Here is a 26,016-nt window from a genome sequence, read left to right on the forward strand (position 1 = left end):
GCCACCGTGGCTTGAGCAGGAACTCTCTGACTTGGTCAGCAGAGTGCTCCTCAAAATCAGTCATAGGACATAACTGACCAGCCCTTACCTCCAATTCTTATCAAACTTACAGGGAATCAGAAAGAACAGTAAAACCACATTCTCCAAAGACAGGCCACAAACAGAAATCGGATACTTGTACCTAAATACTAAAAATATTTAACATTTAGCAAATTTTAATTTTTTTTAACATTACTTAGGTACCCCAAATACCACACATCCTGGAACTGATGAAAAAATATGTGTTAGTTGAAAGAAATTATTTTTCTAATTCCCTAGAAACCTTCCGAGTGAGAAGAAACTAATCAGTAAAAGGGAAATATTTAAAAATTAGAAACACATTCCTTTCAAAAACCTACGTAACTCAAGCAAAGTATATCTTTAATGTATTTATGTAAAAATAAATTACAGACATTGAACCAAGAAGGACTTAGGAAGACTTGAAGAAATGGAGGTCTTCAATGAGCTAAGATCCTAATGGTCAGGTTTCCAAGTGTGTTTCCTGTGAGGGCTTCAAGGAGCGGCTAATTCTACTGCTAACAAAATAGTTCCAAACATGAAAGGATAAATGCTATTTTTTATTACTGGTAAATACAATACGATGATCAAACCATGGAAGAAAGTTTACAACAGGGAATTCTTTGGACCATAATGATAGTGTTAACATGAACCCCAAAGCTACAGGAGGACACCTTTGTGATTACAAATTCTCAAGGAGACTTTTCCTGACCCCAAATCTAGGGCATGGTGTAGAATTCTTCTTTTCTGGCATCTTCCCTTTCCATTAGAAAAAGTCCAGTTTTTCATTAAGGGTGCAGCCATTCAAGCAACCACAATTATTAAAGATCTCAATGAAGTATTAATTTCTGTCACTTTTCACACAGAGGTGAGCATTTTCAATAATGTATATAAATAATTTTGTCAAGTTATTTTTCATGTCTTGAATGGAAATTTCCCCCATTTTCTATTCCATTTATTGACCAAAACAGAAGTGTAACTGACCCTTTAAACTACTCTGCAACGTAAAAGACAACTAACACTCATACTGGTGCCATGGAGGTACCTCTCCAAGGGGTTGTCCAGCAGGATAGGCAGATTTTTACTTGTCGGCTCAGAACTCTCAAACAGCAAAGCAGAAGCTATGTGTCCTCTTAAAGATTAGCTCTGTAATGGGCATAACATCACTTCTTTCATACTCCATTGGTCAAAGCAATTATAGGCCTGCCAGAGTCAAGAGGAAGGGGAACAGACATGCTTAATCCATCCGAGAAGTGTCTGGGAATGAGCAGCTTTCACAAATCTAACAAATAGTGCCACACCACACATGCTTTTTGAGATGCTGCTGGGTGCCACACACATGATATGTCCGTAGCACAAGGTCCTGGGTTCCTTGGGCCACAGTGTTGTTAAACTATGGAATACTTTCCCACTTGGCTCACTCTTATCTGGGTGAACTCCTGCATGCAGTGAATCCCTATAATCCAGGGCAAACCTTTCCCTCTGGTGGCATGAAGTTTCTGACCATTGTAGACATACCATCCCCCTACTCCTGGGCCCCTGGACATAGAAATACAGACACACAGATTGACAGAAAGGAGAATGTTTCGAGTGAGTACATGCTTCAAAGAACTCTACCAGAACCTGGTCTGGATATCAGATTTTAATTTGATTGCCTCATTCATGACCCTAACTCCAAGTAAGATTACATTTGAGGTACTGGGGTTTAGGACTTCAATATAAGAATTTCAGGGGACGCAATTCAAAGTATATGTGATGTGAAACCTGAGCTGTAGATTGCCACGTGTGCTGACTCTTCCATCATATTGATTATTTAGTTTCCCATTAAGAGAAAAAAGGTGACTTCATTCATCCTCTTTTCACTCCGACTATTCATTGCTTAGTTTAATTTTTTTATTTTTAGCTTCTTACTTCTGTGAAGGGAGAAGATACTCAGTGATTTCAACCCTTAGGACTTGTTTATGACTTTCTTTAAACTCCATTATTAGTTCAATATTTTAAAGGACTGTATTTGTACTTTTAAAATAATTTGTCATTTCTTCTGTGAAGAATATCACTTTGAGCCAAACAAAGAGGCAAAAGCTGGATAATCTGCAAAAATCAAAACTTTCCTTGATGACTAATAAGAACCTGCAGTATAAACAAACAAACAAACAAAACAACGAATACTAAACTTTCATTGGGTTACTTGTATGGAAATATGTTAATATAAATGTTTCAGACATTACATGAAATTTCTAAAAACCTTATATGTTCTGGTATAATGTTATAGGTCATAATCCTAGTTATTACTTTAAAATGTATATCTCAGAAATAACTAATTTTCTTGTCAACTGCGTTATTATGAACTTTCATCAAATCTTTAACCGTGGTCATTCTTAAGTCTTTTGTCATTTACAGACAGTTCTGGGTGTACTCTGATGCTTTTGCAAATATGTTCCTATAAAAGGGTTTCATCTTCAAGAAATTCATGGAAAAGACTCTGACAAGTACAGGTTTCTGGTAACTGACTTTACTGCTGAACTGAATGAATAAGCATTTTCAGAACTCTAATGAATAACTGATGAACTCATAAAAGTGCTAACAAAAGATCAAGATGAAAAAAAATTAATTACATGGGACTGAGTGAACTGATGAGGATGAGTATAATTTTTGTGACTTTCTGTTTGAATTAAAAAAAAAAAATCCCATAAGGACTCAGAGGCAAAGAATATACAAATCAGTTTTCACTGCAAAGTAAAGCAGCTGTTACAGTGGAGGATTACTGGACTGAATGTCAATATTATGACATAGTATGAGTGTGTTTCATGTTTGGTAATTGCAATCATTGTTGCTTTTGTTGTGGTCAGCCATGTACAATGCTTGGTGTCAGTCTATTTATCTCTTGTAAAAATAAAATACAGTGTGTGTGTGTGAAAAAAAAAAAAAAAAACTTTCCTTGAACCCATCAGAAGAGGGACAGGAACCTCCAGGAGAGACAAATCTATGTAGCTTTAGCAGAACTGTATGAACTCAAGAGAAAGGTTGTGGGCAGGGCAAGAAACTAGAAATTGTTTTCCTAAGTAGTGCAGCACGAAGGGAGGAAACGCCTGATCCAGGACTGGGTACAAATTTCTTTGTTTGTTTTTCAGCCCACTGTGGAAGATCTCTGATGAGCCATTATACTTCCAGAGTTGTCCTTGGGAAATTAGAGTAAGGATTTAGGATATTTGGACCCCCTTCATGAGGGTCATTAGTTAAAATTATTCGGGAATATTAGAAAAATCTCATTAAAGAACTTGAAAAAAAAAAAGAATTTTCTTTCCAAGGTGATCAGGAAAATTGTCAGGAGATCAACTACAAGTAAATCCCTCTGAATAGTGCCTTGAGATCGTCATACACATAGGGGACAAAACTTTGGGAGCCAAAGCCTCTTTTGAAACCATGCTCATTTCAAAGATAGAACTGTAAACCAGTTGGAATGCACAGCGTAAGTCATTTTATTTCCATCATGCTCACTACCGCTGCTTCAAAATCCTAGTGTTTGTCCGTATGACATACAAATGTTTTGCCAATCTTGATCTTGCATACTAGTCTCATACATATTGTATTATGTGAGAAGTTATTTTAAGAAAATGAATCTGTTGGGACATTTTTATAGCTCTTTGGGTGTTTTGCACCTAAAATTTCAGAAATAGAATAGAAGGATTAGTGAAATGCCATTTAAAATATACCATATAGACAGTGAAGACTGGGAGTGCAAAGGTGAATGACAGATATGAAATCTAGGATAGAGAGAGGAAAAATGGGTTTTGATGTTGAAGACTGGAAGATAAAATGAGTACATCTGATCATTCACTTCAGAAGGTGATTGAAGAAAAGGGGCAATTATGATCTAATGGTATGGTTAACAGTAAAGATTGAAGTAAGGTCCAAACTTCCAATTTTAATTAAATAATTCGCAGACATGTAATATACAGCATGGTGGCTATAGTTAAATACTGTATTGTATATTTGAATGTTGCTAAGAAAGTAGACCTTAAAAGTTCTTATCACAAGAAAAAAAACGTGTAACTGTGTGTGGTGGTGGCTGTTAACTAGAATTATTGGGGTGATCATTTCCTAATATATACATATATCGAATCATTATGAAACTAATGTTTTATGTCCATTATATCTCAATAAAAAAGACTAATTGAGGGAAACAGGTTTACTACTTCAATAAGAAATTATAAGCAACCCTGGAAAATAGTATTAATATAGCAAACATATCCCAATCAAACTTATTCAACATTATCTGTGTTACAGAATTCATTGAAAACATAAGAGAAAAGCCAAAAATGGTACAGAAATATCAAAATCAAAAAGTTCAAGAAAAAAACCTATTCCCCGTTCCCTAATATCTGGAGATGCTACTCTAAGTCATTCAGATGAATCTGATTCTATTCCTTCCAAGTTTGTAATGTATTCTTTGTGAAAATGCAAACATTCATTGTATGAACAAAAGATTAAAGAAATTTTACATAACCAATGAGATATAGCTGGACAGAGGATTGGTGAACTAGAAGACAGATAAAATGATAGAAATAATATAGAATACTTCACAGAAAGTAAAAGAAAAAAAAAAGGATAAAGGTGAGGCAAAGAGACTCAAGGAATGGAGTAAGTAGGTGATAAGTATCACATAGGCATTCCAGAAGCGTAAAACTGGGTGAATATTGGAAAAATACTATTCAAAGGGAAATGGCTGGTAATTCCCAGAGTTAGGGGAAGCCATAAGTTCCTCCATGCAGGAAGCAGACCTGACAAATCATAGTAAACCTTCAAGGTAACCCTAGAGATCAAAATAGCAGACAAAAAGACGCAGTGCCTAAAAAAGGAATACCAAATAGTGTGACTGCAGACCTCTTTGTCTTAATAAATTGAAGCCAAAAGCAAGTGCTGAGAGAAAGTAACTGTCACCCTAGAGTTGCATATCTAGCCAAGGTATCATTTAATAGTGAAGCTATGCTACACATGAAGATGGGCCTCCCCAAACCACACTCAAATGTAGACTTGCTCCACCGGCTGCTGAGAGTACAGTCAGGTGCTAATCCTCAGCCATTGACCCTTTCAGGTATTTCCTCAGCTTCAGAGAGCTAATTTGCCCAAAGTTAGGGACTTCCTGAGACGGTCACATCCAATGTCTGAACAAGGGGAGGGTATGAATATATGTCTCATCCCATCCTCAGATGGTAATCCTGATTAACATTCCCACGTAATTAACCCCATCTCAGTGCTGGCTTCCTTCTAGAGCTTAACTGAGAAATAAAGACTTTTGAGAAAAATGAAATCTTATCGTGTTTACATCAACTGACACCATGTTAAAGGAACTTCTAAAGAATGTAATTTAGGAAGATGGAAAAAGATCACAGCAGATGATCTGAGATGCAGGTAGGAATGTTAATAGAATAAATTAGCAAGTAGAGGTAAATGTAAAACAATGACTGTACACAAAAGTTGCAATAATGATTACAGTTCCTTTGAAGAATCAAGTAAACAAGACATAGCTAAATACCGCAGTTATGCAACACTTGGATGATAAGAGTGTCCAATGAGAGCAGCTCACGTCCTGTTCACTGGTTCGGCCAGTGATGGACTGGAAGCTTGTGAGCCACAGCCTTTGGCCCAGTGTGGGAAAGTGGCCAGGGAAAAACAAATAAAAGCATTCTTGGGAGGTTCAGACTTGGAGATTGTGGAGGAAACTGGAGGGGTTCCTTCCCTGTTGTTTGCTTGCTAGCTTGTTTTTAATCACTGTAAGTTAATGATTTGAATTCAGAGATTGTACTGTATGTGTCTCTTGTCCCTTGTATACAAGTAAGGGAAGGATTTGACTACTAACACATCAAGTGGGATTTTTGTATTTTCATTGGTAAATGGGATTCTTTAGAAATAAGGAACGGCAAGCTTCCTTCACTGGTTTTATCACCATATTACGTTTTCTGGTAATAAAGATGAGCCTTCCGCTTTCATAATTGGAAACATTTCATGAGCAGTAGAAATAGCAGTTCTTTAAAAGTGCAAATGGACACAGCTTTGGAATCTTGACCATTTCAGATGAAACCACATTGATGAACCCCCCCCCCCTTTTTTTCAATTCTTCTTAAGTCCTTTTTTGATTCCAATTCTGCAATTTATTGGTAAGGAAACACATTAAAGAAATGCCTTTCTCTGTATTGTCATGTATTCTTGCAAGAAATACGCTTTTATTTTAAAGAACTTCCCATTTATTCCTTCCATTCCTCCTATGGTGTTTTCTTAGAGAATTAATCATTGTTTTCAATCAACAACTCTTACGTTTGTTCACAAATTCAAGCATGTGGGGTATTTTGAGGACCTAAGGAATGTTAAGAAAATTTTATATTTGAGAAATGTTTAAGTATTTTTACTAATTTTAAAAGTATTCCCATTTCTGTTTGTGTTCCAACTTTGGACAATGTGGCTTTGAGATTTCAACTTTTTCTAATTCACTGGGGGTTTTGATCATAATTGGAGGCAGTAGATGGTCAATTATGTCCCATGATTTCGGGGAGCACTCTGCCGACCATGTCAGAGACTTCCGGCTCAAGCCACGGAGGCTCAGCCATGGAAAGACAAGATACTATGTGGCAGTAAAATGGCCCGCCAAGTGGCTAAAGTCATTCTGATGGCGGCGACGACTTGAGTTAGGGAGGTCAGACTCGCTCAGGAAGCTCAAACTGATTTTTCTTCAGTGTAGGTGACTTGGGTGACATCTTTTCAGAGTTCTCATGCATAAATAGTAGGCATAAATCAGCTGAGGTGAACTTTGCCTACATGGGGCATAGTTCAAAGATTTTCTGGTAGAGGTCACGGAAAGTTTAAAGTCAGCAGATTTCCACTGTGATTGGCTGACTGGAGGCCAAGCAGGGGGCCATCCAATCACAGGTGACATGGGGTTCCTTAGTGACAGACCTCCCTGCTTTGCATTTTATCCAATCAGATGGGAGCATTGCCCGTGACGTCATAGAAGGCAGGGAGTAGAAACCGGGCCAAGGGACCTCGACGGCCGCACTGTCCTTCCCTCTGAGCTGCGGGGAAGACGATTCCGACATGCTTGAGCCTTCGTCTGAGGCGTCTGAAGAAAGCCCGGGCACCAAGGAGACGTCTGAAGAAAGCCCGGGCACCAAGGAAGCCGAGCCGAAGAAGCCGAAGCGCCGCTGCAGCCGCCGTCGCCGCTGCAGCCGCCTTCGCCGCCGCCGCTGCAGCCGCCTTCGCCGCTGCAGCCGCCTTCGCCGCTGCAGCCGCCGCCGCCGCTGCAGCCGCCGCCGCCTCTCTGACGGCTTCGACAGCTTTGCCACCTATTTCGGAAGGGTGCTGCAGCGGGTCCAGGAGGGCCTGAGCCTCTCGCAGGAGGCCGTGAACGTCATGGATTCGTTCGTGAAGGACATCTTTGAGCGAATCGCCGGCGAGGCGGCGCGCCTGGTCCGCTCCAGCAAGCGCTCCACCCTCACCTCCAGAGACATGCAGACCTCCGTGCGCCTGCTGCTGCCTGGGAAGAGGGGCAAGCACGCCATATCCAGCGCCACCAAGGCAGTAATTCGATACATCACTGGCAAATGAGCTGCCTCCGGACCACCTGAGCATCGCAAACCAAAGGATCTTTTCAGAGCCACCTCAGTTTTCTTAATAAGAACTGTATTCTAACAAACTTTGATCGACTTTATTTTTTAAAGTGTGTCATCCTGCTAATTTTTAAACATCTTTTTTGAAAAGAACTAAATATTATCAACTACATTTTAATATATCTATGGTCTAATTTGCTCAAAATGAAATAGTGAGTTTTGTTCAATAATGTTGCATTACACCACTTTACTAAAGAGTGAGTTCTTTTATTTTTCTAGGTCAACCTTTCACAGGGTCTGTAAGATAAAGTTATTTACCTTTTTCACTCTCATTTTCTCATGAATGTATGGCAAAATTTTCCAGAGATTCATTATGTACCGTAATGACAACAAATTAAGTGCAGGAACATGTATAAGAATTCAACAGACATATTAGAAGAGATATTAAGGAGGTTTTCTTTTTCTTTTTTTTAATTGAAGTATAGTTGATTTACAACGTTGTATTCGTTTCTGGTGTACAGCAAAGTGATTCAGTTATACATATATATATATATATATAATCTTTTTCATATTCTTTTTCATTACAGGTTATTACAAGATATTGAATATAGTTCCCTGTGCTATATGGTAGGACCTTGTTGTTTAGCTGTTCTATATATAGTAGTTTGTGTCTGCTAATCCCAAACTCTTAGTTTACTCCTCCCCCCTCCTTTCCCCTTTGGTAACCATAAGTGTGTTTTCTATGTTTGTGAGTCTGTTTGTTTTGTAAATAAGTTCATTTGTATCATATTTTAGATACCACATGTAAGTGATATCATATGGTATTTGTCTTTCTTTGACTTACTTCACTTAGTATGATGATCTCTAGGTCCATCCATGTTGCTGTAAATGGCATTATTTTATTCTTTTTCATGGCTGAGTAGTATTCCACTGTATATATTCCACATCTTTATCCATTCGTGTCAATGGACATTTAGGTTGCTTCCATGTCTTGGCTATTGTAAATAGTGCTGCTATGAACATTGGGGTGCATGTATCTTTTCACATTAGAGTTTTCTCCAGTTATATGCCAAGGAGTGGGATTGCTGGATCACATGGTAACTTTATTTTTATTTTTTTAAGGAACTTCCATACTGTTTTCCATAGTGCACCAATTTACATTCCCACCAACAGTGTAGGAGGGTTCCCTTTTCTCCACACCCTTTCCAGCATTTATGATTTGTAGACTTTTTGATAATAGCCATTCTGACTAGTGTGAGGTGATACCTCATCGTAGTTTTTGAAACCGTGCACCTCAGATTGGGACTTGAACCTAATCTCACCTCAGATGAGACTCGAACCCACCTGACTTGCACCTCAGATGGGACTTGAACCCACAATCTCTGGCTTAGGAAGGTACTCAATTCCACAGTCTCCCAGGTAAAACTGCACACCTGGTCTCAGGACTTAATGAAGTTCAGGTTCTTTATGTCTCACTGCAGAAGGAATTCAGTGAGAGGAAAAGTGATAGGTAAGAAGTAGATTTATTGAGAGAGACACACACTCCACAGACAGAGTGTGGGCCATCTCAGATGGTGAGAACGGGCCCCCACATATGGAGTGGTTAGTTTTTTATGGGCTGGGTAATTTCACAGGCTAATAAGTAGGAGGATTATTCCAACTATTTTGGAGAAGGGGTGGGGATTCCAGGACTTGGGCCACTGCCCACTTTTTGGCCTTTTATGGCCTGGGAACTGTCATGGTGCAGGTGGCTGTGTCATTTGGCGTATGCTAATATATTACAATGAGCATATAATGAGGCTTGGGCCTAGCCTAGTAGGTTCTAACTGGGCCTATCTTGGGCCTAGCCTAGTAGGTTCTAACTGAGACAGGATCTTAGTTCCCGGACCAGAGATTGAACCCACGCCCTTGGCAGTGGAAGCATGGAGTCCTAACCACTGGACTGCCAGGGAATTCCCCACACTGTTTTGATTATTGTAGTTTTGTAGTAAGCTTTGAAATCAGGGAGTAGGGCCTAGCCTAGTAGGTTCTAACTGAGACAGGAAGGAAGGAGGCAGGGCACAACCATTAAAAGAATGACAGCCATTGGGAAGAACAGGATACCAAAAAAAAGCGGTTAGAACCTACCTGGAAATTGTTCATGACAAGAGGTCCATATTCCCCTATAACATTTTCCCTATTATAATCATACCCAGTCACAGTTCCTGATCATTTGATGTTCTTAAAAGATACCATTGGGCTTCCCCGGTGGCGCAGTGGTTGAGAATCTGCCTGCCAATGCAGGGGACACGGGTTCGAGCCCTGGTCCGGGAAGATCCCACATGCCGCGGAGCGACTAGGCCCGTGAGCCACAACTACTGAGCCTGTGCGTCTGGAGCCTGTGCTCCGCAACAAGAGAGGCCGCGATAGTGAGAGGCCCGCGCACCGCGATGAAGAGTGGCCCCCACTTGCCGCAACTAGAGAAAGCCCTCGCACAGAAGAAACGAAGACCCAACACAGCCATAAATAAATAAATAAATAACTTAAAAAAACAACAACAACAAACTGGTGAATTTAAAAAAAAAAAGATACCATTATTATTCACCAAGGGCATAACATCTTCCCTTAATGAACTATAATTCTGAAGGAACATAGTTCACATTTATTTAAATTTTTAGCTGTATCCACTGAACTTGATTTTATTTTTTGCATTTTTAGATCATAAACCATATGGAGTTAATTATCGTTCCTGAATTAATTTTAGTGGAAGGGAGAGTTAGACAAATGTGTTTTAAGTATATAATGAATATTATTTTTATTCTCCTCAGTACCCTCACTGTCTATCAGAATATCTCCCATATATATTGTTTCATAATGGGTTATAAATATAAATAACTTATGTGTGGTTTAAAATGCCTCACAGCCGGACAAAGTGAAAGTCTCTTTTCTAATCAATATTCCTGCATCCCACTCCCCAAAGGTAACCACTGCTATTGTTTGATTTGTATTTGGCATGCATTTTTCTGTGCATATTGAAATACACATACGTAAATAGATACAATGGTTTACACATTAACTGATTTGTTTGTTAGATATGAAATTGGAATCACAGAATAACACTGATCTGCTACCTATGTTCTTCATTTAACAAGATGTGTGCTTTTTAAATTGTTTTCATTAAGGTATGATTTAGAGAAAATAAAATTCACTCCTTTCAGTGTCCAGTTCTATGTCTTGAAAAGTACATACACTTGTATATGTACACTTGTATACAGTTGTATAACCGCACCACAATCAGGATATACGAGTTCCATTATGCCAAAAAATTCTCCTGTGCCTTTTTGTAGTCAACCCATTCTCCCCACCTCAACCCTGACAACGACCTATTTGTTTTCTGACTCCCAAATTTTGATAGCTGTAGGTTTTCACTTTTATTTTCATTTTAATTCTGTTCTATGTATTTTTAATTGAAGTATAGTTGATTTCTGTTCTACGTATTTTTGATTTCCCTTGAGACTTCCTCTTTGACCCATGAATTAACTTGATATGTGTTGCTCAGTTTCCAAGTTCTCAGAGATTTTCCTGTTATCTTTCTATTATTAATTTCTAGAATTTTATTCCATTATTGTCAGATAACACATTCTGTTTGGTTTCAATTTTTTTAAGCTGTTAAGGTTTGTTTTATGACTCAGGATATAGTCTATCTTGCTGAATGTTCCATGTGCATTTGAAAAGAGTGTGTATTCTGCTGTTTTTGGGTGGACTGTTCTGTAAGTGTCAGTTAGATCTAGTTGGTTGATGGTGGTGTTCAGTTCATCTATAACCTTGCTAATTTTTTGTCTACTAATTCTATTACTGAGAGAGGAGTATTGAAGACCCAAATTATAATTGTGGATTTGTCTATTCCCCTTTCAGTTCTGTCAGTTTTGCCTCTTGTATTTTAAGACTCCGTTGTTAGATATAATACATATTTAAAATTGTTGTATCTTCCGGGTGAATTGACTGACTCTATTTATCCCTGGTAACTGTGTTTGCTTTCAAGTCGACATTGTCTGATAATGTAAAGAATCGATAGATTCTCCTGCTTTCTTCTGATCAGTGTTTGCATGGTGTATTTTTATTCATTGTTTTACTCTTAAGCTACCTATATCATTATATTTGAAGGGAGTTTCTTGTAGACAACATAGAGTTGGGCCATTTTTGTTTTTTGTTGTTTTATAAATCCATTCTGACGATCTAAGTCATTTAGTTATGTATTTAGACCATTGACAATTAATTATTGATATGTTTCTATTTCGATCTACCACTTTATTTTGCATGTTTTCTTTGTCCTCTCTGTTTTTCATTACCCTGTTTCCCCTTTCTTTGGCTTATCTGAATGCCTTTTAGTATTTCATTTTAATTTTCTATTCTGAATTTGAATATATCTCTTTGTATAATATTTTTGTGGTTGCTCTGTGGATTACAAACTCCCTACTTAACTTTCCACAGTCTATTCAGAATCAATACTCAGAATCATTATGTTACCACTTCAGTTGATATGTAGAAACCTCACCTTAATGGATCCCCTTACCCTCCCCCCTTTACATTACATTTGCCTTATGTATTATAACTACACTGAAATCTACATAGATACCTACTATAGCTACTTTATTGAAAACTCCATCTGTTAATGTTATATTTTGCTGTGATTTTCCACTATTTACCATGATTTTGGAAACCCATTCAGCTGCATCTTCATATTCACTTTCTCCCTAGATCTCCATGAATTCTAAATTGGTGGAAATGTAAATTGGTACAGCCACTATGAAAAACAGTACAGAGGTTCCTTAAAAAACTAAAAATAGAGTTGCCATATGATCTAGCAATCCCACTCTCTGAGCACATATCCAGAGAAAACTCTAATTCAAGATACATGCACCCCACTGTTCATAACAACATTCTTTACAATAGCCAAGACATGGAAACAATCTAAATGTCCATCGACAGATGAGTGGATAAAGAAGAGGTGGTATGTATATACAATGGAATACTACTCAGCCACAAAAAAGAATGAAATAATGCCATTTGCAGCAACATGGATGGACCTAGAGATTATCATACTACGTGAAGTCAGAAAGAGAAAGACAAATGCCATATGATATCACTTATATGTGGAATCTGAAATATGATACAAATGAACTTATTTACAAAACAGAAACAGACTCACAGATATAGAAAACAAACTTATGGTAACCAAAGGGGAAGCGGGGGAGGGAGTGATAAATTAGGAGTTTGGGATTAACATATACACACTACCATATGTAAAATAAACAACAAGAACCTACTGTATAGCACAGGGAACTATATTCAATATCCTGTAATAAACTATAATGGAAAAGAACATGAAAAAGAATATATGTATATATATCTATAACTGAATCACTTTGCTGTACGCCAGAAATTAATACAACATTGGAAATCAACTATACTTCAGTAAAAAAAAAAAAAGTAATATAGGTCATTATTAATAAATTAAGCAATACCTTGGACAACATTGAATGCCAGTGTCCAGAGAAATTAGAGCATTTAGAGCCCTGTTGGCTTCAGGATACAACGGGAAAAGCTTTAGAGTAATTTCAAGCTCACGTACTGAGCAGGTACCCATAGCAGTTCCCCTGATTTACTTCACCTCTCCTGACTTCTTACCCTTATCTAAATTATAGGATTAAATAGGGACTTCCCTGGTGGTGCAGTGGTTAGGAATCCGCCTGATAGTGCAGTGGACATGGGTTCGAGCCCTGGCCCAGGAAGATCCCACATGCCTTGGAGCAGCTAAGCCCATGAGCCACAACTACTGAGCCTGCACTCTAGAGCCCATGAGCCACAACTACTGAGCCTGCATGCCACAACTACTGAAGCCCACATGCTTAGAGCCAGTGCTCCACAATAAGAGAAGCCACTGCAATGAGAAGCCTACACACCACAACGAAGAGTAGCCCCCACTCTCTGCAACTAGAGAAAGCCCACGCGCAGCAACGAAGACCCAATACAGCCAAAAATTAAATAAATAAATAAATACATAAATTAAAAGAAATGTTTAAATTATAGGATTAAATAGGTAACTGAGTAAGTGTTAAGAGTAAAGGAGATACAATTTAGAGTACCATTTGTTTACATTCATTTCCTACCCTCCATATCATCTTTCTCAGAGGAGACGTCTGTTCTGACTGATCCCTTTCTACCCACCATCTTAGAAAGCAGTCATTCACATAATCCCCATACTTAATTCTCATCATCATCAATCATCATCACCAACACCAACATCTGCATAAGAGGTCACTGTGTATATGAAGCGTTTGTCAGTCTTCTTTCATTATCACCCTCCAGGAGCCCTTTCAGACATTTTTTGCCTAATTACCCCCAACCCCACTCCCCAGCGGAATGTGAAATTGTTGATACTCCAGATGTAGTTTATCTGTTTATGTACGGTGGTCCTTTGGAAGCTCACAGACCGCTGTAATATCTATGAAAACCCTAACCTCAAGAACCAATCTTTGACCTCTTGGGGGTGATGTCATCTGTTGAGAATGCATGGTATATTGTGATGAGGGCAAAAGCTGGAATCCCATTCCTGCTCCATACATCCCTCGATCCACACTAGAAAATCTGTCATGATTAGATGCCCAGCCTTGATAGAGCATCCATGGAGCCACCCTCATCCCTCTCTGGGAGAAATTTCACTTTCCTCTCTGTGTCCTCAGATGCCCTTTCCTCCCTAGCAGGTACAAGCAGCCTAATCATTTCCATAAGTTTTCACAAAGGACAGAAGAAACACTGGCTTCGGACAGCTTCTGCTTCCAGCCTGGTCACAAACTTCCCATGCGGCAGGGGGAAGGAACACCAGGCTTGGCTTCCTGCTGCTGGGAGGGTTAACACAGGGAGAACAGAGATTAACCACCTCAGCAGTACATGTCCTGATACCTTTGCTAAAGATCTGCCACCAGCAACTAAAGGGGACCAGGCTGCCAGGTCCCACCCCTGGCTCTGGCTGTTGGCGTGGGGAACAACCTCTTTGCCATTTGTCTCTGTGCTCAAGAGCACTTGCTTTGTAGTCACACACATCCATGAAGAGAGGATAGTGATACATCACTAGTGGGGCTGTTGTGAGATTAAATCCAGTCACTAACATGAAGAACCTAGATCTGGGCCCCTCTAAACAACCTGCTTCATAAATAGTAGCCCTTTCCTCCGTCAATCAGAGAGCTCATGTGGTCCTCACCCGCCCCTTCAGTTGGGGCCCCTTCACCAGATTGCAGGTCAGAATCACCTTGGGGATCTTTTTCTAAACCCTCATATGAATTTCCCTTGGTGGTGGAAAGAGGGCTTCTGTATCAAAAGCCATTCAAGTTATTCAGCCATGATAACATGGGCCTTAAAAAACAGATATGCCCATTTGGCACCCGTAGTGTGTGGCAGTGTCCATTTCCCCTTCATTCCACCAGCATCAGTTATGAACAGCTTTTGTCTTTATTGCTAAATATGATCTCTTCTTTCTTCCAGACCAGTCCCAGTGGAAGAGTCACCTCAGAAGGTCTGTCCTTGATGTTATAAATTCACAGGCTCCTCCCCTAGGGTTGCCAGATTTAGCAAAGAAACATACTGGATGCCCAGCTGAACTTGAATTTCAGATGAACAAAGTAATATTGCATGTGACAAATTTACACAAAAAAGGATTTTTTGTTTATTTTAAATTCAAATGTAAATGGTTTAAATATAATCTGGTAACCCTACACATGGAGGGGTCTGGAGGGGAACCAAGGTGCTCCAGTCAACAACCGCAGCTGAGCCCCTAGCAGAAGCCAGAACCCATGCTCATCCCTGTGAGTGAGCTCTCTCAGATGTACCAGCCTCACGGAGCCTCCAGCTGATGGCAGCCCCAGGTGAGACACCACATGGAGCAGAAAACTATCCAGCTGAACCCAGTCAACCCACATTATCCCGAGAAATTAAAAAATGGCTATTGTTTTGGTGGTGTTTGTTAAACAGAAATGGATATCTGAACCATGTAGTTTTGGTGAACTCTCTTTTTCTATAGTCTGTAATCTTTGGATAAGATAGGGACTTGCTGCTCTTTGAAGGTTCGATAGGACGTCGTGATAATTTTGGCTATAGTCTCCGTGTGGGTTTATATGTGGGTATAGATTTTGAAATTTCCTCAGTTCCTTCTGGGATTCCCAAGATACATTTTCACGATGTACGATTTTCATCATACTCTTGGAATTTTAGAAATTTATTCCTGAATTCCCTTCCACAGACGAGGCTCCACTGCAGTCATGCTTGTGAAGGGATGGAGAGGTATTGCTACAAACTGCTCCCTGAGGCACATGGAAAGCCGTATCCTCAGAAGGTGCCTTGGTGAGTACATTGTCAGAACAAGGGCTGTTTACTCATTTCAAGAAGGGTTTCTCAAAGAAGGTGTCCTGAAACACTTTCTCCTGCTACAGGGATAGCCTTGCAAGGAAGCCACTCTTCTTGAGTACACATAGGATGCCTTCACCAGACCTCAGAGACATATGCATTGCAGTCCTGGTCCTTTCTGACTGTCCCAGTGCAGCACTGCTGGGTGGATACGTCTGTGCAGTTCTGGGGTTCGTTAATACGAAGACCACTACCCTTGTGGAAATCTGAGCCACATTCTACAGTATCACCTTTATAAGGAATAACGTTGATGTATTTTCACCTTATTTTTCATATTTCTTAGTTGGTTTAGAGTCAAGATATGGAGAAGGGGTGTATTTTCAAGGCCCCTTAAAGACTCAGTCATTTTAGAGCAAGACCATAGGAATAGTTTGGGACCCGGCGAGACACAGAAAAGGGAAAGGAGCTGTGGATCTATTTGTAGACCCACTCCTGAGGGCAGAGTAAACATGTGCTCCATAAGGGCAGGTTGGTTCAAGAACTTTGAAGGGAGAGGGCCTGGGCTGTGCAACCTGTTTGTTCAACCAACCTCACTAATCAGCTAAGTGATTCCCTAGATAGAGGAGTGAGTGTCTAGAGAGGTTACATGGGTTTGGCCGTGGCTGTCCCTCCACGTGGAAGAAAATATTGGGCATGGAGGCTAGGAATTCCCCAGGAAAAAACAATGTATCGTTCAATTGACCCAGGTTTCTGCCTATTAAGTGACTATGATGTTTTAGGCCTGCCTCCCTGGAATAACTCTGAGATTTGTAAATGACATTTTTGCATATGTATCAAGATCATTGGGTTACATGATTATAGAGAGTTCTTAGTTCTCTGCCACAGATGGCTAACTGCTTAGCATGGGCTGTGATAGTACACATTCACCCTCAGAGGGAGGGCTGACTCATCTGCAGGAACCCTACATACTTCCCTGGGTCTCTGTGTTCTGATAATACACCCCTACTGTCTCTTTAAAGCAAACACAATTCCTGACGACAAGCACATGTTTTGTCCCACGAAACTGGACAGATTTTTTTTGCCAGTTGCCGGGGTCCCAGTCTAGTGCTTCAAATTAGTATGTTTTCCAAGTGGCAGCCTGAAGAGCTACGGTGTTTTGCTTTAAGCTAAAGACAAGGGGGTGGAGGAGGGTGGGGAGGTATTTAAGGTGGTGGAGGACCTGCCTGAGCCAGGCGGTTACTATACTATAGAAACGTGACGTCAATAAGGCGACCTTGACGACTTTTTAATGGAGACAGAAGCGGCCTGGCAAGGAGAGCAGGTTTCTCCTTTAGGTGTTTGGAACTGAGTTGGGAGAGTGGGTGCCCGCGACGGGGGCTGGACCACCCTGCGGTGTGGGGAGACAAAGGGATCCACATCCAGGTCACTTCTTTCCCGCTTTGGGGGCTCGGTGCCCGGGCTGTCTCGTAGGCAAAGCCATTGGGGTCCTGCCCGGCCCCAGTGGGTGCGGTGTCCTGCTCCAGGGGTGTCCTCGAGCCACTTTCCTTCTAAAGGCAGGGGCGTGGGAGGTGAGACAGGTAACGACTCTCTCTGAGCCTCAGCTTTCCCCTCTGTAAAATGGGGATAAGAACGCTTTCCCCACAGTGTCACTGTGAACATTCAGTGATAACACATGAATAAGCCGAAGGCCCTGTGGTTATTCCGGGATCATGAATGTTTGTATGAATTCAGGCCACTTCTTATTCCTTTTCCACTTTGTTCTCAGGGGACATATGAGGAAAGGAGAAGAAAAAGGCCCTGGTGGGAAGCTCATTGTACCTTCTGGTGGTTAGGATCACTACCCAGTTGTTTCAGTGTCCTTGTCTCTAACGCAGTGCCTAGCACGGTGCGGGGCACACAGTTACACTAGTAAAGCATGGTGATTGCCGGATTTGTCTCTCCCTGTGCAGCTCCTCATGCTGGTGGCCTTGCTCATATCAGGTGTCTGAAGGAGGCAGGTTCTGAGCATCTGTGTCCTGATGGCTGCTGGAGCTTCTGCTCCAGGTTCAAGGGCAGGAGAGCCCAACACTTCACATCTTTCTTTGGATATGCCGCCTGGCTCAAGTGAGTTCATAGATCTGATAAAAGCATGTTGTGGAATAGCTCCTGTGAGGTTCACAAAATGTACAGAAGCTACTTTGATTTAATCATGGGAAAGAGGTTCAGCACTTGGGATTTCCATCAGCAGCTACATGCTTTGTAGTAACCCTTGAGGCCCGTCTGATAGAAGTCTTTTTTTCCCCTTCCTTCCTTCCTTCCTTCCTTCCTTCCTTCCTTCCTTCCTTCCTTCCTTCCTTCCTTCCTCCCTCCCTCCCTCCCTCCCTCCCTCCCTCCTTCCCTCTCTCTCTCTCTTTCTTTCTTTCTTTCTTTTTTGGTGCTGAAAAGCAATGGATTGTCCATTTGGGAAGGAAGTTGGCCTTTAACATTCATTAGTAATAAATATACCTAAATTGTTCTCACCTTTTACATAATAATCAGTGATTCCCTTGTATCTCTCAGATGAGTATGGAAATATGCAGTAGTTAGATCTTCCTAACAACTTGACATTGTAATGTAGATTCTTCCCTGGTGACTATGGTTGTTTTTCCTTTTATAATGACATTTTTAAAAGAACCAGACAATTTCCAAGTGTTAGTTTAAAATGTCAGTGATAGAATTTATTTTTAAAAAAGCATTTATTACTTTAGAGTTTGCCCTAACAGAATGATACTCAGCTACATTCCCTGAAATAACCAGTTCCTCTTTAATATCATTATGATTTTCCTGAGATATAATGTTTTTATTTCTGTACTTCAGAAGGAAATGAACATCAACTTTCCCTAAATATTAGGGCATACTTTATTGCATATGATTATTTTGGTTATTTGATGACATAGTGTGGATCTGTTAATGTACAGGAGCATAATTGTAAGAATTTTTCACCTGATTAATTTGGGTTTTGCACATGTAAAATTATTTTATGTTTAGGCATTCAGGTAAAATGAATTTAGTCCATAGTCCAAATTTGAGAAATAGTAGTTTTCTTATGGCTTTGTTCTAGAAATATGTGATATTTTTACATTTTTCTATGTATGTTTGGTTTTCCACAAATATGCCAATGTATAAATTTATAAGTATCTCTGTGTGTGTAAGTCATAATAGTATACATAGCATACATCCTATGTACAGGATACATCCATGGAAAATATTCTACTTGTTTTGCTCTTTCAGGAGGACCCTATCTCAGAGAAATAATTTTAACAAAGGAAATGCAGGGGAGTGGACTACTGACTTACAGAATAGAGAGGGTTTCTTGGTAAGACAACCAATCAAAACTCTGGCAAGTATTGGTATTGTTATGCAACTGAATCTACACATTTTACATACCCAAGGCTAAATTTTTATTAATGTTTAATTATGGAGCATCTATAAATAAGAAAGATTATTATTATTTATTTAAATGCCTACATTTAGAGCTTTGGAAAAAAGTTCAATCGGAAAAGCATAGAATGTACTGATGATATTGCCATCATTGCAGGTTGGAGCAGACATTCATCAATCAATACGATATGGAACTGCTGTGTTCAAAAGTTTGGGGATGAGATTATGGAAAGAATCAATATCATTCTTAGTACTGATCTACACTGAAGAATAAAGTATGCATCTTTAGGTGTATCAGTATAATTAAAACTAGACCCAAGTCTGCAGAAAAAAATATTGATGTCTACATTATATATCACAAACTAGAAATCTATCTTCCATTTTAGTCATGCTAGACCTTCAGAACAGAATAGCCTTTCAATGACAAGTGGAATTAGGGACTGGTAAGAAGGAAAAATATTTCATCATTCCACTTGCTCCATCGTGACTGAGGACAAATCCTGAAAGTCCTATACAGTAGTGTAGAGAATATGAACTTGAAATTCATATAGCTCTGGATCAGAATTCAAATCCTGGCTTCAGGTTATAACTCCAGGCAACTTAAAGTTTTTAAGTTTTAGTTTCCTCGCCTGTACACTGGGTAACATATCTAATTTGTAAGAGTATTGTAAGGGTTAGATAATATAATGCTTGTAAATGTTTCTATCCCTGATGTTGCTCTTGTTAGTTCATTTTAACTGTTGTATAGTAGTCTGCATTTTGAATAAATTCGACACCTTTCTCTATTCTTGTACTCTTTTTTGTCTAGCTTCGTTTGTTCTACATCACACGATTTTGATATTTACCCATGTTGCTGCATGCAGCAGTTCTTTTCTCTTAGTTATGTTATATTCCATTATATGACTATCTTACAATTTATGTATTCATTCTACTATTGTTGCATATATATGAGTTGTTTCCAATCTTTGACTGTTATAAATAATGCTTCTGCATTCTTGAACATGTCTTTAAGTGCATATGTACACATTTCTTTAGGATATATACATAACACTAGAAATATTGAGTCATAAGGAATGCATATGTTCAGCATTCATAGATATTTCAAAATAAATTTACATATTTATTGTAATGATACATAGTCATATAACTCATGAATTGTCTTGTTGCTGTGTATCTTCATCAACATTCAATACTGTTATTTTGTTTAACCTGTCTGGTATCTGTATAGTGGTACTATATCAAGTGCTTAATTTGCATTTCTTGTTTGACAAATGTGGTTGAGCACTTTTTCATATATTTATTGTCCATTTGTATATTCTTTTGACTCAAGTACCTGTTCAAGTATTTGGCTCATGGTGTTGTATCTGTCTTAATGCTGTGCACAAATGTTTTATATATTCTGGATATGAGGCCCTTGTCCAATATATGTATTGCAAACATCTTCTCTCACTCTGTCACTTACTTCTTGCTCTTGATGTCGTTTGATAAACAATTCATAATTTTACCACAGTTCAATTTAAATTTTATTGTATAGTTAGTTCTTTTTGTGACCACTTTAAAAAATCTTTGCCTACTCAAAGATCAAAAGTATGCTTTCCTATATTTTCCTTAAAGAAAGATCATTTTTTCACCTTTTACATTTAGGCTTATGAATCATATAGATTTGATTTTGTGTATCCTATGAGGAAGGGCTCAAGCTTCACTGCTTTCCATATGTGTGTTCAATTGATCTGGTACCACTTACTGAAAAGATCATCTAATCTTCACTGCATTGCAGTGGCACTTTTGTCATAAATCAGGTGATTTTTGTGTATGGATCTCCTTTTGGTACATCTATTATTTTCCATTGGTCTATAAGTTTATCTTTACACCAAAATCAAAAATTTTATTACTTTAGTTGTGTAAGTCTTATATCTGGTAGTAGAAGTTCTCTAAATTTGATCTTCATGATTGTCTTGCCTGTTCTTAGCGTCTGCATTGCCATGTATGTTTTAGAATTATTTTGTCAATATCCACAAAGAAACATGTTCAGATTATACTTCGAATTGCATTAGCTCTATATATCAATATAGAAAGAATATCTTTACAATATTGAGAATTTAAAACCATGAACAAAGTTTCTTCCTCCATTTATTTAGGTCTTTAATTTACTGCAGTCATGTTTTACAGCATCCTATCTAGAGGTCTTATGCATCTTTCATTAGAGTTATTTCTAAGTGTTTGATATTTTTGATGCTATCATAAATTGTATTTCTTTTAAATTCATTTTTAAATCATTTGTTGTAAGTATATAGAACCAAGACAAACTTTCACATACTGACTTTATATACAGTAAATATGATAAATTCACTTATTAATTCTAATAGTTCTTATGCAAGTTTTTTGCATTTTCTAAATACACAATCATATCATCTTCCATTTCCACTTTCATATGTTTTATTTTAATTTCTTACCTAATTGCACCAGTAATTCCTTTGATAGAAGTGTTGGTAGCACAGATCTTTGTCTTATTATTTATCTTAAATGGAAAGATTCCAAGATTTTACCATTATGAATGATGACTACAACAGTTTTATACACATACATGCACACAAAAATATTGTTAAGTTGCCACATATCAAGGTATTCAATTAGGACAATGAGCCAAACTGAAAGAAACAACCAAATCTCTGTTCACTTACCATGACAGTACAAGCAAGAAGTAGAAAGAGGCACCAGCTCCTCAGTTTTCCATTTTCCCCCCACAGAATGGCACCAGGTGAGGGTCAGATGACATGAGGGGTACACAGGGGGATTGTCTCACTGCTCAGGCGCTGCAAATTAAGGGTTCCTGCCTCTTTACGAACCCAGGGCCTTGGAGAAAAGGGAAGGACTGAAAATGGAAAACTACTGAGTCAAGATGGAGAAAAGTGCCTCAGCCAAGGCCCCAAAATCATTAGGTCTTTTCTAAGGCACCTGGAAAGTGCCTCGGTTAAGGCCCCTAATAAAGTCTCTGAATAGTGGCACCTGGGCTAGGAATGCAGCTATGCATATAATCAAGGCTGACCCAGGAGGGTCTGAGCCCTCGGCTACAACTCCCTTGATGAATTAACCACTGCTGAGGTATATGAGGAAATAAGCTCATAAATTTCATATAAATTGCCCTTCGTCACACATAAAATTGCAATGATGCTAGTACATGACATATCACATTTTTATTAGGGTTGGTGTAAGTTGGAATTCCACAATTTTATGTTAGTATCAAGGACTGAAATAAATAAAATCAGAAATCAGATAGGAGATGCAACACATGATACCACAGAAATACAAAGGATCATGAGATTACTATAAACAGTTACATGCCAACAAACTGGATAGCCGAGAAAAAAGAGATACATTCCAGAAACATACAACCTACCAAGACCAAATCATGAAGAAATAGAATATCTGAGCAGACCAATTACTAGTAAGGAGATTAAATAATTTATCAAAAACCTCCCAACAAGGAAAATCCAGGACCAGAAGACTTCACTGGTGAGTTCTTCCAAAGACTTACAGAAGAATGAATACCAATCCTCAAACTCTTCCAAAAAAATAGAAGAGTAATGAACACTTCCAAACTCATTTTATAAGGCAAGCATTACCTTGACACCAAAGCCAGATAAGACACTGCAAGAAAAAAATTATAGGCCAATATCACTGATGAACATAGATGCAAAAATCCTCAACAGAATATTAACAAACTGAATTCAACAATACATTAAAGGGTCATACACCAAGATGAAATGGGATTTATTACAGGGATGCAAGGATAGTTCAACATCTGCAAATCAATCAAAGGTGACATACCACATTAACAAAAGGAAGGAAAAAAATCATATGACTATCTCAATGATACAGAAAAGCATTTGACAAAATTCAAAACCCTTTCATGATAAAAGCTCTCAAGAAACTTAGTATAGAGGATACATACCTCAACATAATAAAGGCTCTATATTATAAGCCCATAGCTCACATCATACTGAATGGTAAAAAGATGAAACTTTTCCTTCTAAGATCAGAAATAAGACAAGGATGCCCAGTATCACCACTTTATTCAACATAATACTTGAAGCCCTAGCCAGGGTAATTAGGCAAGAAAAAGAAATAAAAGGCATCCAAATTGGAAAGTAAAATTTTAATTGTCTCTATTTGCAGAAGACATGATATTTTATACAGAAAACCATAAGACTCCACCAAAACACTGTTGGACCTAATAAAAAAATTCAGTAAAACCTCAGGATACAAAATTAAAATACAAAAATCACTTACATTTCTATACACTAACAAAAAACTATCAGAAAAAGAAATTAAGAAAACAATTCTATTTATAATAGCATCAAAAAGAATAAAATATATAGGAATAAATTTAACCAAGAAGGTGAAAGATCAGGACACCAAAACTATAAAAATTTGTTGAAAGAATTTGAAGACACAAATAACTGAAAATATATTCTGTGCTCAAGGATATGAAGAATTAACTTTGTTAAAATGTCCACACTATACAAAATGACCCACAGATTCAATGCAATCCCTACCAAAATTCCAATGGCATTTTTTACAGAAATAGAAAAAACAACCCTAAAATTTGTATGAAACCACAAAAGACCCCAAATAGCCAAAGCAATCTTGAGAAAGAATAGAGCTGGAGGCATCACATTTCCTGATTTCAAACACCATTACAAATCTATAGTAATAAAAATAGTAAGGTATTGGCATTAAAAACTGACACATAGATCAATGGAACAGAATAGAGACCCCAGAAATAAACCCATGTATATATGTCAATTAATTTTTGACAAAGGAACCGATAATATACAATGAGGAAAGGAAAGTCTCTTCTGTAACTGGTGTTGGGAAAACTGGATGACCTCAGGCAATATAATGAAACTGGACCTCTGTCTTACACCATACACAAAAATCAACTCACAATGGATTAAATACTTGAATGTGAGACCTGAAACTGTAAGACTCCTGGAAGAAAACATAGGGAATAATATCCTTAACAATGTTGTTATCAAAGATTTTTGGCTTTGACAACAAAAGCAAAAATAAACACGTAGGAATACATCAAATTAAAAAGCTTCTGCACAGCAAAGAAACCATCAACAAAATTAAAAGTCAACATACAGAATGGGAGAAAATATTTGCAGATTATATATCTGATAAGGGACTAATATTAAAATATATAAAGAACTCAGGGGGGACCTTCAAGATTGTGGAGAACACATAGAGATCACATTCCTCCTGACAAATGCATAAAAAAAATACATCTACATGTGGAACAACTCCGACAGAACACCTACTGAACGCAGGCAGAAGACCTCAGACTTCCCAAAAGGCAAGAAAATCCCCACGTACCTGGGTAGGGCAATAGAAAAAAGGAAAAACAGAGACAAAGGAATAGGGACAGGACTTGCACCTCTGGGAGGGAGCTGTGAAGGAGGAAAAGTTTCCACATACTAGGAAGCCCCTTCAATGGTGGAGATGGGGGGTGGGCGGGGGGGGAAGCTTCGGAGCCATGGAGAAGAGCACAGCAACAGGGGTGCAGAGGGCAAAGTGGAGAGATTCCCGTACAAAGGATCAGTGCCAACCAGCACTCCCAGGCTGAGAGGCTTGCCTGCTCACCCGCCAGGGCGGGCGGGGGCTGGGAGCTGAGGCTCGGGATATGGAGGTCGGATCGCAGGGAGAGGACTGGGGTTGGCAGCGTGAACACAGCCTGAAGGGGGCTAGTGCACCACAGCTAGCCGGGAATGAGTTCAGGAAAAAGTCTGGACCTGCCTAAGAGGCAAGAGACCATTGTTTCTGGGTGTGCGAGGAGAGGGGATTCAGAGCACCGCCTAAACAAGCTCAAGGGATGGGCACGAGTCACGGCAATCAGCGCGGACAGCAGAGACAGGCATGAAATGCTAATGCTGCTGCTGCAGCCACTAAGAAGGCTGTGTGCGAGCACAGGTCACCATCCACACCTCCCCTTCCGGGAGCCTGTGCAGCCCGCTACTGCCAGGGTCCCATGATCCAGGGAAAACGTCCACTGGAGAACACACTGCGTGCCTCAGGCTGGTGCAAAGTCACCCGAGCCTCTGCTGTCAGAGGCTCGCCCCACATACTGTACCACTCCTTCCCCCTGGCTTGAGTGAGCCAGAGTCTCCTAATCAGCTGCTACTTTAACCCTGTCCTGTCTGGGCAGGGAACAGATGCCCTCAGGCAACCTACACGCAGAGGCGGGGCCAAATCCAAAGCTGAACCCCAGGAGCTGTGCAAACAAAGAAGAGAAAGGGAAATCTCTCCCAGCAGCCTCAGAAGCAGCGGATTAAATCTCCACAATCAACTTGATGTGCCCTGCATCCGTGGAATACCTGAATAGACAACGAATCATCCCAAAATTGAGGTGGTGGACTTTGGGAGCAACTGTAGACTTGAGGTTTCCTTTCTGCATCTAACTTGTTTCTGGTTTTATGTTTATCTTAGTTTAGTATTTAGAGCTTATTACCATTGGTAGATTTGTTTATTGATTTGGTTGCTCTCTTCCTTTTTTATATATATATATATTTTTTCCCTT

At 39.2% G+C, this 26,016-nt stretch overlaps 1 protein-coding gene across 1 annotated transcript; it reads left to right on the plus strand.

Moving 5' to 3' along the window:
* The first annotated feature begins 7,146 nt into the window (after positions 1-7,146).
* On the plus strand, positions 7,147-7,777 carry LOC137756459 (histone H2B-like). Its single transcript, XM_068532707.1, has one exon. It carries the CDS (start codon positions 7,147-7,149, stop codon positions 7,654-7,656), a length of 510 nt encoding a protein of 169 aa, XP_068388808.1. The 3' UTR covers positions 7,657-7,777.
* The last annotated feature ends 18,239 nt before the right edge of the window (positions 7,778-26,016 follow it).

This window comes from Eschrichtius robustus, chromosome X, assembly GCF_028021215.1.
Source record: "Eschrichtius robustus isolate mEscRob2 chromosome X, mEscRob2.pri, whole genome shotgun sequence".
NCBI lineage: Eukaryota > Metazoa > Chordata > Mammalia > Artiodactyla > Eschrichtiidae > Eschrichtius > Eschrichtius robustus.